Source organism: Hevea brasiliensis, chromosome 2 (genome assembly GCF_030052815.1).
Source record: "Hevea brasiliensis isolate MT/VB/25A 57/8 chromosome 2, ASM3005281v1, whole genome shotgun sequence".
NCBI lineage: Eukaryota > Viridiplantae > Streptophyta > Magnoliopsida > Malpighiales > Euphorbiaceae > Hevea > Hevea brasiliensis.
Window position 1 is genome coordinate 14,100,314 of NC_079494.1, and position 17,322 is coordinate 14,117,635.

Sequence of the window (17,322 nt, forward strand, 5' to 3'; positions counted from 1 at the left end):
ATAAATTTATTAATATAAAATTTTAATAAATTATGTAAATTTTCATATTATAGTCTTAATTTTCGATTCAAATGTATTATTGACTTTGAGATTATATTTATATTAATGAAACATATTTACAAGTATTGACGGTATCTAAAAAAAAAGATTAAAAAAATATTATTATAATATATTATGATAATTTATTGCATTTTTTTAATAATAGTTTTATCTATTTATAATTTTTTTTATTTTATATATATTTATTTTTAAAAATAATATATATTTTTAATTGAGCCCTAACTAAAATTTCTACGTTGGTCATTGAGTTTTAAATGGCTTATTAATTTGACTAGGCCTAAAGTGATTTTTGGCTTATTTCTTACGGGCTTGTCAGGCATGTTGCCCAGATGGAAACTGAGCCTAATTGAAACGACGTCGTTTCTGGGCAAGCAAACAAGCAATTAAAAGGAGGCCAAGCAGTACAGAAATCAATGCCGACATTTCAGTGTCCCAGGCACACGTACGCTCAGTCTCTTGTGGTGATCATTTTTGGAACCACTCTCACACTGCCTTTCCTCCCCCACAGAGAGAGAGAAACAGAGAAACAATGCTCACACCCCTTCACCACCTTCTCTCCTCCTCCTTCCATCCTCAGCCAGGTGGTTCTTTCCTCTTTTTCTAGCCGTTTCATTGGAGCAGAAGCCCATATGGACCTTGTTGCTCTGGTAGAGGGACCAATATTTCTCTACTTGTATTCTATTTGTCCATGACGCACACAAATACCCCTATCATAAAAAACCTTAAAGATTATTTCTTTTCCCCTTTTTATTTCATATTCACAGGATCTGCAGCTCAGCTTTCTCACTGGTACCCTTTTTCTTTCACCTCGTTTCCTTGCCCATTTATGTGTACTCCTTTCTTTGTTCAATGATCCTGTTGGGATTCGTTGCATTTTATGATTGTAATTGGATTTGCTGTTCTATTCACATGTGTATCTGTTAAATTTAATCTAATTTGCTTTTGCCTTTTGCTTTTTAAGTTTCCTTTGCCAATTATGCCTTTTGTACTTTATCTGTTTGTTTATATATCAACCTGGGAATGGTTAAACCTTTCAGTTAATGTGTTAATTGGAAAGGTAATGGCTGTCCCTTGCTTCTAGCTGCAGCTCAATCTCTCTTGTTACTTATTTATTACTTCTAGTTTTGAATTCAGTTCCAGAAAACAATTGAACTTTATAATATATAGATGTTTACATAATTATTGAATGTGGAGTTTTGTATAGAAGCCAAGGGATTTTTATAGCTATTAGGCTTTTCCTTTCCTCACAATATTAGTTTTTAATGCATAGTCTCGTTTAAGAAATTTTTGTACTGGATATTTCTGCTTCATATATTTTGGGTAAGTTTTCTTTGGTAGGAAACCAAAACAACATAGAATAGAACATCTAAAAATTTGTTTTCCTTCTGAGTCATGATGATGATGGTATTGAATAATTGACCAAAGAGATGGTCATGGTTGCTCCAGTTTCCAACAGAGTAGTAAAAATTTGTTTTCCTTCTGAGTCATGATGATGATGGTATTGAATGATGACCAAAGAGATGGTCATGGTTGCTCCAGTTTCCAACAGAGTAGTGAAGAAGCAAACGTTTGTCTTGTTTTGTGCCTTGTTTGAGCCTAAACAAATATTGATTTTGCCTATAGAGGATATTGGTTTGCCTTAAGGTGGTGAATTTCTTTTCTGATTATTTTGTTCTGGTTTTTGTTTCCACCCGCAGACTGAATAAGCAATTGCTGCAGATAATTGAAGAGGGTACACCCATTTTAGGAGTTGAGTATGTTGAAGCAATCACCTAGTAGAAACCAGAGATCAAAAGGCTTTAAGGTGAAACATTTTCTTCAGATATGTCTGTTGCTTGCCATTTGCATTTGGCTGCTTAACCAACTCAAGCACTCCTATGATAAGAAAAAAGCATATGATAATAGCACCGGAAATATATTAGAAAAGGTGCAAAGTGAGCATGAAATTATAAAACTTGGGAGGAAGGACCTCCTTCCTCAAGTTGATGAAACAGCATTGGAGGGTGAAAGCCAAGGAGATAAAGCAGAATTAGAAGAAGAGATTGAAGATGTTAAACCCGAAGACATTGAGGATGATGGAAGAGGTGGTAGAGATGATGAGATTGATGGACATGATCATGAGAGAGCAGAAGAGGAAGAATCTGATGAAGTAGAAGATCTCATTGATGTAGATGATAGGGAGAGGGATGTGGGAACTGAAGAGCAAGAGAGTGAAGAGAAGGGCAATCAACTTGAGGATGCAAGTTCAATAAATCATCGAACCCAAAATGAAGGTGAAAGGATTTCTCGGCAGGCACGAGAGGAACATTACAAGGGTGATGATGCTTCCAGTTCCGTAGTGCGCAGCACCCGAACTCTAAGCATGGAATTTCAGATTGGAGGTCTTAGAAATATAAAAGTGGCAATCGGATCGAGTGGAATTGTAGCTGGTGAAGTAAAAGATGATGAATTTAATTTGGCTGGCTCAGAATCTAGTTCACTTGTTGAGGCAGTGGCAAATGAGAAAACAAAAATTAATGGAAATGATGCACTGCTAGAGAAAATTTATGACTTAAATGCAACTGCTGTTGGACAGCACACATTCTTGCAAGATGTTCCTAGGGCACAAAATGAAAGCTCCAATGAAGTCATCGAAAGCAGGCAATCAAATGCTAATTCAAACCTTTCTTTTATGACTGGTAGTTTGGGTTCAGTTGATTATGGAGTAGCATCTGTTTCCAAGCCTATGGTGACAAAGCAGATTATCAAACTTGGTCCTTCTGCTTTATCAGTGGGAAACAATGCTCTTACAACCATGAACAAGAGTAATGATACAGCTAATAGTCAGGGTTCAGAATCTACTGCAAATTAAATAGCAGAGACTGCAGAGAATGCTCAGCATCAGTGAAAATTAGTGAGGATATAGGTTCCAAAAAATGAGTACTTTTGCTCAAGTCCTTATTCTACCCGGAAGATAGAGAAAGACAGGTTATTTTCAGCACTAAACTAGAGCTAATGAGAGGGAATAACTATGCAGATAAAGCTGAATAACACATCATGACAAGCATGTTATAGGTTCACCCTCTCGGGGGTGTGTGATTTCAAGTCCTTTCACATTTTTAGAGTTATCCTGTACCTATATATATATATATATATACGTGTGTGTATATATATATATATATATATATATATATATATATATATATATATATATATATATATGCTGCTCTTTTATGCTTCAAGTCCATTAATGCCTGGATAAATGTATCAAAATTGGCGATGGACGGTGTATAAGTTGGAAAAGCAGACTTCTTAATGTGTATTAGTTGTATTACTAAAAAAGTTTTCAGTTTTTCTATTTCTTCAGTTTTCCATGATGTTGGAGGGCTTGAGTTGAGGGAGCAGATTGGTCTGGCTTTCAGTGTCTGTCCTATAAAGTATTGGACAGGATCGATAATGGTGTTTTTCTGACCTATGAATATTACTTGGTGAGAGAAGACTTGCAACTCTATGCGAGAGGAAGAAACCATAGTCCTCTCTAATAATTTTTGAAATGGCCTGCAGTTACCAGTGATGACATGTAGCTCCTAAGTCACAATACAATGAGCCTAGGCCAGCAATCTGGAATCTGGATAGGCCCTATGGAGCAATATCAATTCACATCAAGAAGGCCCCAACCTGTCATTTCTCCTGTCGGGCTCAGGTTAATTAAATTCTTCATTCTCTGGAGCTGAGGCCCACTTTGGTTTAACTTGTTTCTATTAAAATTAGTCCAGTCCAATGGTGATGATATAAGAAATTCTTCATTGAATGATCTTGGGTTGACTAGATGAAACCCAAATAACCAGCCGGGTTCCCTAATCACAGTAGAAATTTGGCTTCATTAGGATTGTTTGAAGCTCCCCTCCCCTGCGAGATAACTTGGGTATCAAATTTAAGTGGTGAACTAGCAAGCTTTGCCAAAATTTTAAACCTCAACTTCCACAAAATTTTTCTGGATTTTCCCGAAAAATAGTATCTGCGGCAAGCTGAACTTCATAATCAAACTGAAATCAAGTGAAGGAATCACACCAGGCAATCAGGTTCCACATATTTTGCATTGTTAACCAGTAGACTGAACCTTGATCCCTTTGAATGCATGGAAATGCAGTGCAACAAAATCTATGTTAGAAGCTAGATACTAGAAAGGCAGTATCCTTTTAAAATTCAATAATCAGCAGGAAAGGAGAACTAGGCATTTGGCATCTCATCATTCCACTTTCAAGAATGCTTTGTGTGGCTCTTTTGATGTGCATTCCACTGAATCAGCATCCAGACTATTGATGTACCTGATCAAAAAAGAACATCAACTTTCTAGTGATTTTCAGAACTATAGAATGATCCATTCCCAAGAGGAACTTGACAATTCAAAATAATTAAACCATTTGAACTTCAACAACCTGGCTGAATATAAGGAATAAAGTTGTTTTTTTTTGGCAAGAGCATGTAAGGATTAACATAAAAATAGATATAAAATCAAAGGACCATGACATCATCAAAAAAATATGAATACAAAGAGTATTTTCAAAATATGTTCCAGAATTAAATCAATCAAAATCCTAGCTCAATAAGGAAAAGAAATATAGCACCTTCAATCCAAATCAGTGGAAAAAGCAGTAATAAAAGTAAAACAAACTCAGAATGACCTGAGGTCTAATGAGAAACACAATTTTACCTGCAAAGATGCCCACAGTTGTCAAATTTTCAATGGCCATCGTTTGATATATTAGGTACTCAGTCAAGAAGTGCCCAAAAGCATAGATGAAAGACAGAAAGGTAGCCAAATAAAGTGGCTTATTATCAAGGTTGAATGCACAAAGAAAGCAAAGAGTGCAAGTCAAAAGAGTCCAAACTCCAAATGTCCTCCCATGAATCTCAGTCACTGCATTATTGTAAGCAAAGAAGAGGAGAGAGGGGAAAGATAGAGAAGGAAAAAAGGCGAGAATCAGAATCATTGACAATTACTACAAATGAAAAAGTTTTTTTTTTTATTAAAATGATTAAAAATATTATCAAGATTAAGAATTTCAACCATGGAAAGAAAAATGCATCTACTCGTCTTTCTTTTGTATTGGATTTGGCATTGTTGCTTGACATTGTTCTGATTTTTTTTTTCTTTTTTCATTTTGTTTTGCGCCAATACAATTTTATTTGTCAAAATTCAGCATTAAACAGAAAAATGCATCATATGGAAGAGAAATAATTAGGTTGATTTCAAAACATATTGAAAGTAAGGAAGTATAAGAAATTGTAATCACTGATGGAAGTATGACAGTTTTCTTAATTAGCCAAAAATTAAGAAAGGCATGTTGCTATGCATCTTTTTAATTATACAAAACTGCAGGCTAAGATGTTGATTTTAGCATCCTATCCGATTTGTAATTCATCATGATTATTGTTTTAGAGCCATACTTTGTATTCTCTCTCTCCTGCCAATGTGGATTTCAGTAAATTCAAAGTAGATCTATATGATGCCAAAGGCAGAGAAAAAAGGTCCAAAAAACTATAGTAGTGTGGTTAAAAAGTAATGGGGAAACATAAGGAAAGGAAGAACATTGTAATTAGCAAAGATTCAACTTGGCAAGCTGGTGCTACTGAATTTAGAAATCAATTTTCTGTTTCCTACAGTTCCAGATGACCCCTTTCTTCCTACATTTCTCAACTAAAGAGTACATTTATATTAGCAGCTTTCTGAGGGAAATACCATAACTTTCTCTTTAACAAAGTTGATCTTATTTTGTCCATCATAATCCTCCAAGAATTGAAGAAGTCTTGATCTTATGGCTAAAAAAAAGAGTGAATTCTACTAACAGTTTCTGGGTTCATGATAGAAAGGATTAAACAGTTCCCTCCATTTAATATGAACAACTTTTCCCATCATTATAGAATATCAACTGCAATTGTCAAAAATTCGTGTGAGGATGGATGCAGGATAACTGAGTTTTAACATATTCTTCAAATGCAGACTTAATTTAAAAATCAAGCAGAATGAAAATAAAGTTTTCTTGCTAAGTTACATATGAAAAAAGCATATAGGAGAGTATAAACAGTTATAAGAAGGATCATTCCACATTTTTCTTTGGTCTTCTCCTTGAATCTGAGATAGATTAGTTGTATTCAAATCCACTACTGTTCACCATTCTTGGTTTTGACACTGTCACTAAAAATAATTAATATAAATTATTAAATCTCACAACCTTTTAAACACAACAACACTTCTCTGTTCTCTAGTCACGATTTGGTTAAGAAGGCAAATCTTCTAGCTAACACCTTAGGAAAAGCACTTTATCAATATCGAATCCATACAAATTCAAGAGAAAGACAATATGGCAAATCAGAAATCTATATTTCACTCTTAAAAAAATAAATCAGAGAAGTTCAAACATATGCCATGATCTGTTCTTGAAATTTTCGATGAAGATTATGCATAAAAATCAACTCTTGATTAAGCAATATCAAAGCACTGTATTGATCCTCTATCATTGTTTTTCTTATATGGCACTGGAAAAAGCATAAGTAACATTGGGATCTAAACTTGAGATCTCTTCCTTGTTTCTCCATGGAAAGATTTTTTGGGAAGAAGAAGAAAAAGAAGAAGCTTACTGGTGGTCTTGGAGAAGACAGCGAGCCTAAGAGCCCAAATGTCGAAGAAACCGAACCATACGGAAGCTAATCGAAGAGAACCAACTAGCATCAGCCACAATCCCAACGCCTTCATTTTCTCCTCCTTTGCCTGCTGCTTGTCTGTGCCGTATTTCTCCGCAATTATGCCCCCACACGATAAAATTAGTCGTCGTACCTAAACTACGTCGTTTCATTTGTCTCCCTTCCCATTCGCAGGTTTCTCAAAAGAAAAAATAATAAGTAAATCACTATTTATTGTTTGAATATTATTATTATTATTATTATTATTATTATCTTCATATTATTAATATTATCTATTCATAAATAGTTCATCCAGTCATTTTCTTTTCCATCATAATTGAAAAGATTAATATTAAACCTCATCGTCCTCCCTCTCTCCTTCCTCACATTATTAATATCATCCAAAAAATTGTAATTAAAACTAAATTCATCAGTTTGTTGCTAGAAAAATTTAAAATTTTTCATGACAAAAATGCAATTCAATTGTGCTTAATTCATGTTCTTCACGTGTTTTCTTTATATGTTTCATAAAATCATCAAAACTCCATTTTCCTTGTATTTTTATTTTTATTTTTTAACAAACATATATAAGATCAAATCACTTCAAATAGTAATAATAATTTAATATATTATTTTGTATTTAAATATTATTATTATTATTATTATTATTATTATTAACATTTTCATTCCTTTTGTTTTGAATAATATATAAAATATCCCTAAAGTTTGATTTTGTCTACAAAATGGTGCCTTCATCTATTTTAAATTAATTTAGTTGTTAGTCATTGTGGGACCCTTGAATCTAGTTTAGTATCGTCTTCCTATAACACTACGATGATACTTAGATATTAATGCCATAAAGGCAGAGAAAAGGAGTCGTCCCCCGAATAATAATCGAGATAAATTTATAAGAAGAGATGTGGGTGGCAATTTACCTCTTGCAGAGGTTCACTATCTTTCTTTTACTATGAGCTTAATGGCTTAGGTTCGGGATAGTGAGTACAAAAGAGAGAATGTGTTGGACACCTAGGGGTGGCCACAGTCTGGTTTTGAATCGAAACTGAACCAAAATCGGTTCGGTCAAAATCGGACAAAAATCGGTCAAAACCAGAACTAGTTTCGAACCAGACCAAAATCGTACTTCTACGGTTTGGTTCAGGTTCATATTTTTTAGAAACTGTGAACCGGCGATTCCGAACTGGACCAAACTAGTAATTTAAATACAAAAAAATTTAATAAATACCTCACTCCACTCCTAATTCATTTATATATATATATATATATATATATATATATATATATATATATATATATATATCATTAATTCTCTACACAATTATTCTCTATACTCTCTTTAATTCTCAACACTCTTTCAATTTCTCTCAAATTTTCTAAATAATTATTTTCTACACTCATTTTAATTCTCAGTACTTTTATAATTCTCCTACTTTATTATTTTATATGCTCACTAAAATTTTTAATGCTATATCAATTACTCTGTTGTTATTTTATATATTCAATAAAATTTTCAATACCCTCTATTTTAATTTTTTTTTCTTTTATATTTTTTTAATTATCAATTATCATATAATTTTTTAAAAAAGGGCAAGTAATACTCAACTCAACTCAATTCAACTCAACTCAATTCAACTAAGCTTTTATCCCAAAAATTTATTGGGGTCGGCTATACGAATTCTCTTTCTCTTTCTCCACTCTAAACGATTTTGGGTTAAATCCTCGGAAATGTGTAATACTTTTAAGTCATATTGTACTATTCTCCTTCAAGTCAGTTTAGGTCTACCTATTTTTTTTCTTTTTATTCTTTAACCCAATGTGCTCTACTTGTCTAACTGGAGCTTTCCAATGTCTACGCTTCACATGACCAAACCACCTCAATCTCTCTTCTCTCAACTTGTACTTGAAAATTTTGATTCTTCTAAATCCTAAAGGGATACATAGGCAAAATTAAGTTCATGGACATTTTTCTAATTTTTTTTAATTATTTTCATCTCTAGTTTTTAATAAGTTCAAGTCTTTGCTTATTAAATTTTTCTTTAAAATAAGTTAATTTTATTCTTTTTATTCTTATTTTATTTTAATTAAAAGATTTCTAAGAAAAATTAAAATATTTTTATAAATATAACTTAAATTATAAGTCAATAAAATTTTCCTCTAATTTTTTCCTTTAAGTCGCTCTTAAACCGCTCCGAAATCGCTTCCAAACCGTCCTTCAAACCGTCTTGAACTGTCATTTTTTGAACCGTCTTTTAAACCGTTTTAAACTGGGGCTCGAACTGGAATCAGCGGTTCAGGAACCGTCTTCCAAACCATCCCATGATGGTTTGGTTCAGGTTCATGATTTTATTGAACATGAACCGACAGTTCAGGAACCGTAACCGGCGGTTCCTGAACCGTGGCCACCCCTATAGACACCCTCTCTGCCTGGACTTATCTTAGAATAAGAGCTAGCATCTACTAATAATTCATAAAGTATATATTATTGTTTCTTTTATTTAATTCCTTATTCTTATATTTTATGCAAGTCTAAAGTTACACACAAAATTAATTTAAACAAATCAATCATGTAAATGCACAAGTAATTCCTAACATGCCAAGTTGCTAATTTAGTAATATTTAATTAATTTAATTTCATACAAACTTATTTATATTCACAAAATAAGTAGAAAAGAATTAACTAACCAAAGTCTAGCATGCACATTATCTTTTTAATTACCAAATTGCCCTATATACATCTTTATTAAGTCCAATTAGTTAAGTCCATTTCAATATGATTAAAATAATTAAAAGGTTAAAGTAAAATAAATAAAACATATACCTAAAGAAAGGGAAGGAGAAAAGAGAATTAAAGTTAAGATGGCCTTTCCAAGTACAATAAAAATTCTACAACTATTACCTGGCATTTTAGTCTTTTACCCGTTACAAAGAGCCTTGAATTCTGATGCAAAGTATTTTGTTCAAATTTTCAGCTTATGTCTTTAAACTCCATTCAATTTTTTCTTTTGACTATGTTTGTCTTTTGACTATATTTTGTCTCCTTTTGAAATTTTTTTGGATCCATTCATACCTGATTATGCTCAAAAGAATAAAATATTAAAGTAAAAAGAATGATGACAAAAATTACAGCCCAAAATTAGTAAAACTTTTTAAAAATCTTTGATCCTAAGTTTGGAACTTCAATCTCAATTTCTCTCATTCAATCTTCTAATGTTCTCAAAAGACAAACATTGAACTCATGCAAAACAAAGTAAACAAAGTTAGTATGAAATCAAAATAAGAAGAAATTAAATACAATATTAGGAACAAAAAAAAAATGGGAATCATAATGTATGGGCTACCACTTTGTGTTTACATCTAAAATTATCCAAAATAGAAAAATAAATCAATTAAACATGCATGAGTTAATGTACAATAAGACACAAAAATAAATAAATAAATAAAAGATGACATTACTAAGAAATTGATCGGACAAATAAAATAGATCAAATGAAAGTGACATGCCATATATAGTACATATGCGAAAACTAGCCCATCAAGCAAATTGAATTTATATGCATAAAAGAAAAACTAAGGCTATTGCAAATCTAAAAAAATGGAATTGAGATTGACATCTTAGCAAACAATTTAAAAGAAATAAATACTAAAATAAAAACCACTTACCCAAAATTATAAATTTGATTCACATATTTGAATGCATAAAAAAAAAAAAATTTTGCCCAATCAGATTTACCTTGCAATTGTCTTCAATTCTTGGATTACAAGACTTTTAGAGCACTCAAGAATACCTCCAAATGATGGGAATATGTCCAGGATCAATGGAGATGTAATTTTGGTCAATTGGGTACTTAGGATGAACCTAAATCTAAAAAATTAACTAAATTAATTTTTGTGAAAGGATGGGCAATTGTAGCTCTAATTGTCACACCTTACCCCTCTGTAAAAGCATAACATGATCCCGTAGTATACCTAATGAATTACCAACTCCGTTTACCGATAACCCATTAAATACACTATAAGGGATTTTAAAACAATTTTCTTACTTTTTGAAAGTGGTGAGCTTTTCTAGCAAGTATTTAAAACATTTACTTGAAGTTTAAAGATTTGATAAAATTTTTGTCCATTTTTATTTTACCGTAACTTTTGGAAAAATTTCAGCAAAGTATCAGCTGTATTTGAGAAAACTGAAAATTTTAACTTGTAGAAAACACTTTTAATATAACACTTCATCAAATCTCAACCACCATTTCAACTCAAATCGACACAAATTAGCTCAACTCCCATAATTCAAATCAAAATTTCACAATTCAAAATTTCAATTCAAATATTTTCGAAAAAAAAGTAATAATTAGTTTCATACATATTTCATTAAAGAAAAATTAAGTTACATTCATCAGTCCAGAAATTTCATATGAAAATTCAAAATAATAATATTACAAAATCTATACAACTACTCATGACCAATTTACAAATGCACATACATTTAATTACATCAAAATAAACATGTACAATCAGGGTATAAGATTATACCCGACAAAAGGTCCAGAAGTAACTCTGAAATCCTTAGTAGCTCACTCCGCTGCTCTACTAGTCTCTCTATCTGTGATAGCAATGAAAATCTATCACTGAGTACAATGACTCAGTGGTGCACAACATAACAGAAATATAATTTTATGTGTAAATCAAATCACATTTATTCAATTATGGTACTGAAAAGAAAAAGCAGATACAAAACACAATTTACACTTTTAGTCAAACATTCTCATTTTGGAAGTCACAAAACAATTTCATAAAAACACATAGTTATATCATGCCATTAGTACAATGTTCATCTCAATGGCCAGAGGTTTATGAGGAATCTCAAGGCTAGCTAGCTCAATCTATGGGTACTCATTCAATTTCTTCCTCTACTGGCACACACCTCAACACTTCAGCTAGAGAGGGAATCAAAATTCAAAACTAATTCCTCCCACTAGTCATGCTAGTGAGGCATTCAGATATATGGTCATGACACTGTGGTTTTAAAACTATCTTAACATTTTACTAAAAATTTATCGACAATTCAAACACATATAATTAAATTTCCAACAATTTAAGTCAAAAATATAATATTCATTTCATTCATAAATTTACAATAAAAATAAATCACAATTTATTCATCAAAACAAATTGTTAAGAGAATTTACAGAAAAATTTTATGTTATGCACAAACCTTGTGAGAGTTGCCTCTAAGCTTTGGCTCGATGTTTCGGGTTCTTTTTCGGTATACTTTTCAACTGAAACACACAATTTTACAGTGTTTCAGTATCATAAAGTATAATAAATTCAATAATAATTTCACAATTACTTATTTCTAACCCTAAGATGCTTAAATTAACGTTCTTAAAAATTTATAGTTTGGGGTTACTATTTATGGCACTATTAAAGTCAAAATATTGACTTTCTTATACTTAATAGGTATGAGAATTTCAATTACACCCACATACCACATTTTAGGGGCCTAACTTGTTGGTTTTGATTGTTTCTTCAAATTTTAAGTCTTCTAAGCACAATTTCAAATTTTTAGTTTTGATGTCCTATTTTTCACTATTCCATTGGTCATGTTGCTCTGGAAATTTGGCAAAGTGTTCTTCATAAAAGTTGTTTCTTATTGTCTTATATTTAATTCCTTTTTTGAATCACTCCATTTGGAGTTTTGTAGCCCAAGTTATGGCAATTTGAACATGGTTGGCCATGTAACACCCCTATTTGCATAGCCTGGTATATTTCACTATTCCGGTGACCGGTGTCGGTCCGGACAATTAAGGGGATTAGAACCACATTTAAGACAACTAGATAAGCCATAAACACAAATAATTAATAATTGTCAATCAGTTAGGTATAAATAAGAAAAACAAAACATAAGAAGTTAAACGAGCCGAGAGTCACAGCGATGGGTGATCTTCTCGAGAAAGATTGCGAAGTCGATTTAAACTCAAATTTTGAACCGTAAAATGTGACGCTGCGGTCCTTAGGACTATTACGAACACAGTGGAAAAGAGAAAATCACGAAAAAGAATTGTTAAGCCAGTCAAATAATTAGTTCAGGGAGCTGGAAGAAATATTGAATTAATTACAAACCGGGTTAAACCGGCGAGGGGCAATTTGGTCAATTGATCCAAGAGCTGACTCCTGACCTAACTGTCAAATAAAATCGGAGAAAAGAAAATTTCAGAATTGAGAATTAAATTAAAGAACTAATAAATAAAAAAAAAAGAAAATGAAAAAGTGAAGAGAGGTGACATCATGCATGATGCCATAAATCCTATAATTAAAAATTTATTTAAATTGAATTTTTGGTCTTTCATAAGACAAAAGACAAAAAAAAAAGAAAAAGAAAAATAAAGTCATCTTCCTCATTATCCTTGCCGCCCCACCTCTCTCTCCATTCTTACTCACCTTGTTCCACCATTGTTAAGAGATAGAAAGCTTGAATTTCCCTATTTTCTTCCATAAATTCACAAAGTCCCAACACAAAAAAATTCTCTTTACATGTTGAGGAAGCATTAGAAAGCAAAAAGAAGAAAGACTTGAAGAAAAGGAAGCTTAGAAACCCTCCAAGCAAGGTTAGTGATTTAAGATGCAAAATTAGTTTATTTGTTGTGTTTATAGCTTGATTAACTTAGAAATAAACTTAAAATGAAATGAAATAAATTGTTGAGGGACCAAGCTGAATTTCGGCCAGCATGATGGGGAGTGTGATTTGCATGGTTTGATAGATTTGAATGAGTATATGAACCTCAATTAGTTGAGTGATTATAGTTAAAAGCATTGAATTGGTTAAATGCAACAATTAGTATGAATTATGGTTTTGGACATTACGGTTTAGAGACAAAAATATGAGAAACTTGTAAATGATGACTTGGACCTAGTTTAGGAGAGAAATGGTCAATTGTGACCTAATGAGGTGTGTTCGGAGTGTTTGAATCAAAAGCAAATTCGGATTGAGTATGGTCATGCTGCTGGCAGCATGACCAAGTTACCTTTAAGGGACCAAAAATGAAATTTTACAAGTCCAATTGGTATGAGACCAATTGGAAATGAAAATAGACACTAAATGACACAATTTTCATTTAGGAATCATGCCCAAAAAGTAGACAAAACCTAGTGAACAAATTGACCAAATCTGAAAATTCTCAATCTGCTCTGTACAAACTGACCAAATGAACAGTGTTTGTTCATTTAGCCATAACTTGAGCTAGACAGGTCAAAATGACCTGAAATTTTACCAGTGGATATTTAGACATAGACCTAAAACTTTCATGAAGAACACAAACTAAAATTATGCCATTAACTAAGTCATTTGGCCACCCAAAATTGGTGACCTAAAATTGCCAGAACCAAAAATTGCCCAGAATTCTGGTTTGTGTCCAATCCGGCAGCCATGGTTCAAATGGCTATAACTTGAGCTAAAAAACTCCAATTGGAGTGATTCAAAAAGGAGAATAAACTTAAGACAGTAGGGGACATTTTCTATGAAGAAAGTTTTGCCAAATTCTAATAGTAAGATGACCAATGGAACAGTGCAACCTTAGACACCAAAACTGAAAATTATCAAATTTGCTTAAAAGACTTAGAATTTGAATAAACAACCAAAACCAACAAATTTAGTGACCAAAATGTGGTATGTGGGTGAAGTTGGAATTCCCATACCTATTAAGCCTTAGAAAGTCAACAATTTGACTTGAATAGTATAGTGAATAGTAACTCCAAAACACAAAATTTCAAGAACATCGAGTTTAGCACGTTAGAGCTAGGTAAAATTGAAGTTAAATTTATTTTTGGATGAATGCTAAGTTATTGTACTGAAACACTATAAAATTATGTGTTTCAGTTGAAAAAAATATCGGGAAAGAACCCGAGGAACCGAGTCAAGGCCAAGAGGCGACTCACTTGAGGTTTGTGCATAACATCACTATGCTTTAAAATTCATTGATAAAGTGAATGAAATATGTATTTTACTTTTGCTTTGAATTGTTGAAAGTTTATTTGTGACATTATTTATGATGTTTTAATTTAAACTGTGAAATTTATTGTGTATATTTGAAATAGCAATGTTTAGCAAATTGTTAAGATAAGTTTTGAAACCACAGTGTAATGACCATATATTTGAACACCTCACTAGCATGACTAATGGGGGTAATTAGTTTCGAATTTTGATTCCTTCTCTGGAGAAGTGTTGAGGTGTGCCAATAGAAGAGGATTTGAATGGATATCCATATATTTGAGCTAGCTAGCCTTGTGATGTGACTTCTCCTTAGCCTCTGGCTATTGAGATTATATTTGTTTCGAATGGCATGATCTAACTGTGGATTTTATGAAATGTGTTTGATACTTCGAAATGAAATTGTTTGGAATAAAATCTCACAATTCATGTTTTGCGTTTAACTCGCATGCTCAGTTCAATTTTTTAATAAATGTGATTTAAATTCTGCATAAAGATTATTTTAGTATGTTGTGCACCACTGAGTCCTAGTACTCAGCGATAGCTGTTATTGTTGTCGCAGATTTAGAGACTAGAAGAGCAGCAAAGTGAGCTGCTGAGGATTATGGAGCGACTCATCCTGAAGTTATATTGGGTATATTTTATACCACGATTGTAGAAATTTATTTTGATATATGTAATGTACATAAATGTATGGACATGTAAATTCGGTCTTGAGCAGTTTGTACAAAGTTTGTATAAAGTTGTAATAAAATTTAGTTTGGATTTTCCCAATGTAGACTTTAGCATGATGTATATATAGATTGTTTGTCTTTAATGAATGGAAATGTTTTATTTTAATTTGAATGAGATTGATAGATATTATTTGAATGATTATTGAATTTTTGGAAATTGAGAAATGTTGACTGTTGAATTTTGAGACTTGAGAAATTGGTTGAGATTGATTATGAAATTGAAGTAGTGGTTGAGAAAAATTATTGGAAGTGATTTTTTACAGGTATTTGAAAAACTGTTTTCTCAAAATACAGACGGAACTCTGCCAAAATTTTTATAAAATTTGCGGAAAAATAAAATGGACCAAAAATTTTAACTAGTTTTCAACTTTAATTAAATGTTTTAATACCTATTAGAAAATGTTCACCACTTATCAAAAGTAAGAAAATTATTTTAAAATCCCTTGTAGGGTACTTAATGAGTTATCGGTAGGTAAAGTTTGGTAGTTCATTACGTATTCTACGGGATCTTGTTATGCCTTACAAAGGGGTAAGGTGTGACAGGCCGAATTAGTCTAACCCAGATTTCTGGGCACCTAATTTGGTTCTGGCAATTTTAGACCACTAAATTTAGGAAGCAAAATGACTGGGTTATGGTCAGAATTTGAGTTGGTGTTCTTCATCAAAGTTGTAGTGCTATTTCATAACTTTCCAATGCCATAAAAATCAGGTCATTTGGACCTGTATAGCCCAAGTTATGGCCAAATGAACAAACACTTTTCATTTGGTCATTTTGGTACAGTGACAGTGCACTACACCCGGATTTGACCTAATTGTTCACTATGTTAATGTCATTTTCTGGGCATGGTTCCCCAATGAAAAATGTGCCATTATGTGTCTATTTTCATTCCCAATTGGCCTCACACCAATTGGGTTGGTAAATTTCTAGTTTTAGTCCCTGAAAAAGACCTAGGTCAAGCTGCCAGAATATTAACCCTAACCAATCAGAATTGAACTTGGTTTATACCAATTCAAACATACCACAAATGGTCCCAATGGACCATTTCTCACTTCAATTAGGGTCATTTGCACCAATTGACCATTTCCTCAATTTTTTCTAAATTTTCCAGAGGGTTAAGAACCCTAATTACACAATTTTGAAATCTAATGCAATTAAAGTCATTATTCAACATCTACCCATATATTTCAACTCAATTATGCTTTTTAATTCATCAAAATCATGCAATCTCTACTCCCTTAAGGGTTGGCCAAAATTCACAATTGGTCCTCCATATTTGATTTGTTTAATTTATACAATTCTAACTTAAGGGAAGTGCCTAAGCATGATCATGAGAAAAGAGTGAAAGAATTCTTACTAACCTCTTGTAGCTTTTTAAATCTTCACTTTTTAAATTCTTCCTTCACCAATCTTCTTACCAAGGTCAAATTTCAAGTTTTAATTAGGAGAACTAAGGGTTTTAGGGCTAGTTTAGGGGGTTGCTCAAGCTCAAGATTGAGCTTTAATGGAGTTTGGGAGTGAGAGAGGTGTGTGGGACGGCCAAGAAAGAAGACCATTTTTAAATTTCTTTTTTTTTCTTTTATTAATAATTATCTCATTTTTTTCTAATTTTAATAATTTAACTTTATTGCATCATCCATGACATCATAATTCCTGTATATATATATTTTCTTTTCTTTTCTTTCCATAACCTCTTCAATTTAAATCTATCTTTCATAATTTTAATTTCTCACATTTTATTGGACATTTAGGTCATGAGTCACCTCTAGGGGTGAATTGACCAAATTACCCCTCACCGGTCTGATCCGGTTTATAAGTTATTCGATATTTCTTTTGGATCCCTGACCTAATTATTTGACCTGCTTAAC

General features: G+C 32.3%; 2 protein-coding genes across 2 annotated transcripts; one reads left to right on the forward strand and one right to left on the reverse strand.

Moving 5' to 3' along the window:
* The first annotated feature begins 478 nt into the window (after nt 1-478).
* LOC110643628 (uncharacterized) lies at nt 479-3,397 on the forward strand. The gene is made up of 2 exons (XM_021796089.2): nt 479-849; nt 1,758-3,397. Exon 2 carries the CDS (start codon nt 1,817-1,819, stop codon nt 2,909-2,911), a length of 1,095 nt encoding a protein of 364 aa, XP_021651781.2. The 5' UTR covers nt 479-849; nt 1,758-1,816; the 3' UTR covers nt 2,912-3,397.
* A 661-nt stretch (nt 3,398-4,058) lies between these two features.
* LOC110643637 (ergosterol biosynthetic protein 28) lies at nt 4,059-7,049 on the reverse strand. The gene is made up of 3 exons (XM_021796099.2): nt 6,682-7,049; nt 4,754-4,960; nt 4,059-4,367 (listed from the first exon to the last, which is right to left on the reverse strand). Exons 1-3 carry the CDS (start codon nt 6,794-6,796, stop codon nt 4,300-4,302), a joined length of 390 nt encoding a protein of 129 aa, XP_021651791.2. The 5' UTR covers nt 6,797-7,049; the 3' UTR covers nt 4,059-4,299.
* Nucleotides 7,050-17,322: the final 10,273 nt, after the last annotated feature.

What these genes read in the sequence shown, in the direction of transcription:
- LOC110643628 (XM_021796089.2), top strand. Translation starts at nt 1,817, where the DNA reads ATGTTGAAGCAATCACCTAGTAGAAACCAGAGATCAAAAGGCTTTAAG.
- LOC110643637 (XM_021796099.2), bottom strand. Translation starts at nt 6,796, where the DNA reads ATGAAGGCGTTGGGATTGTGGCTGATGCTAGTTGGTTCTCTTCGATTA. An exon ending in TGTCTTCTCCAAGACCACCA is followed by an intron (nt 4,961 to 6,681) that starts GTAAGCTTCTTC and finishes ACAATAATGCAG; the next exon opens with TGACTGAGATTCATGGGAGG. An exon ending in AACTGTGGGCATCTTTGCAG is followed by an intron (nt 4,368 to 4,753) that starts GTAAAATTGTGT and finishes TTTTTTGATCAG; the next exon opens with GTACATCAATAGTCTGGATG.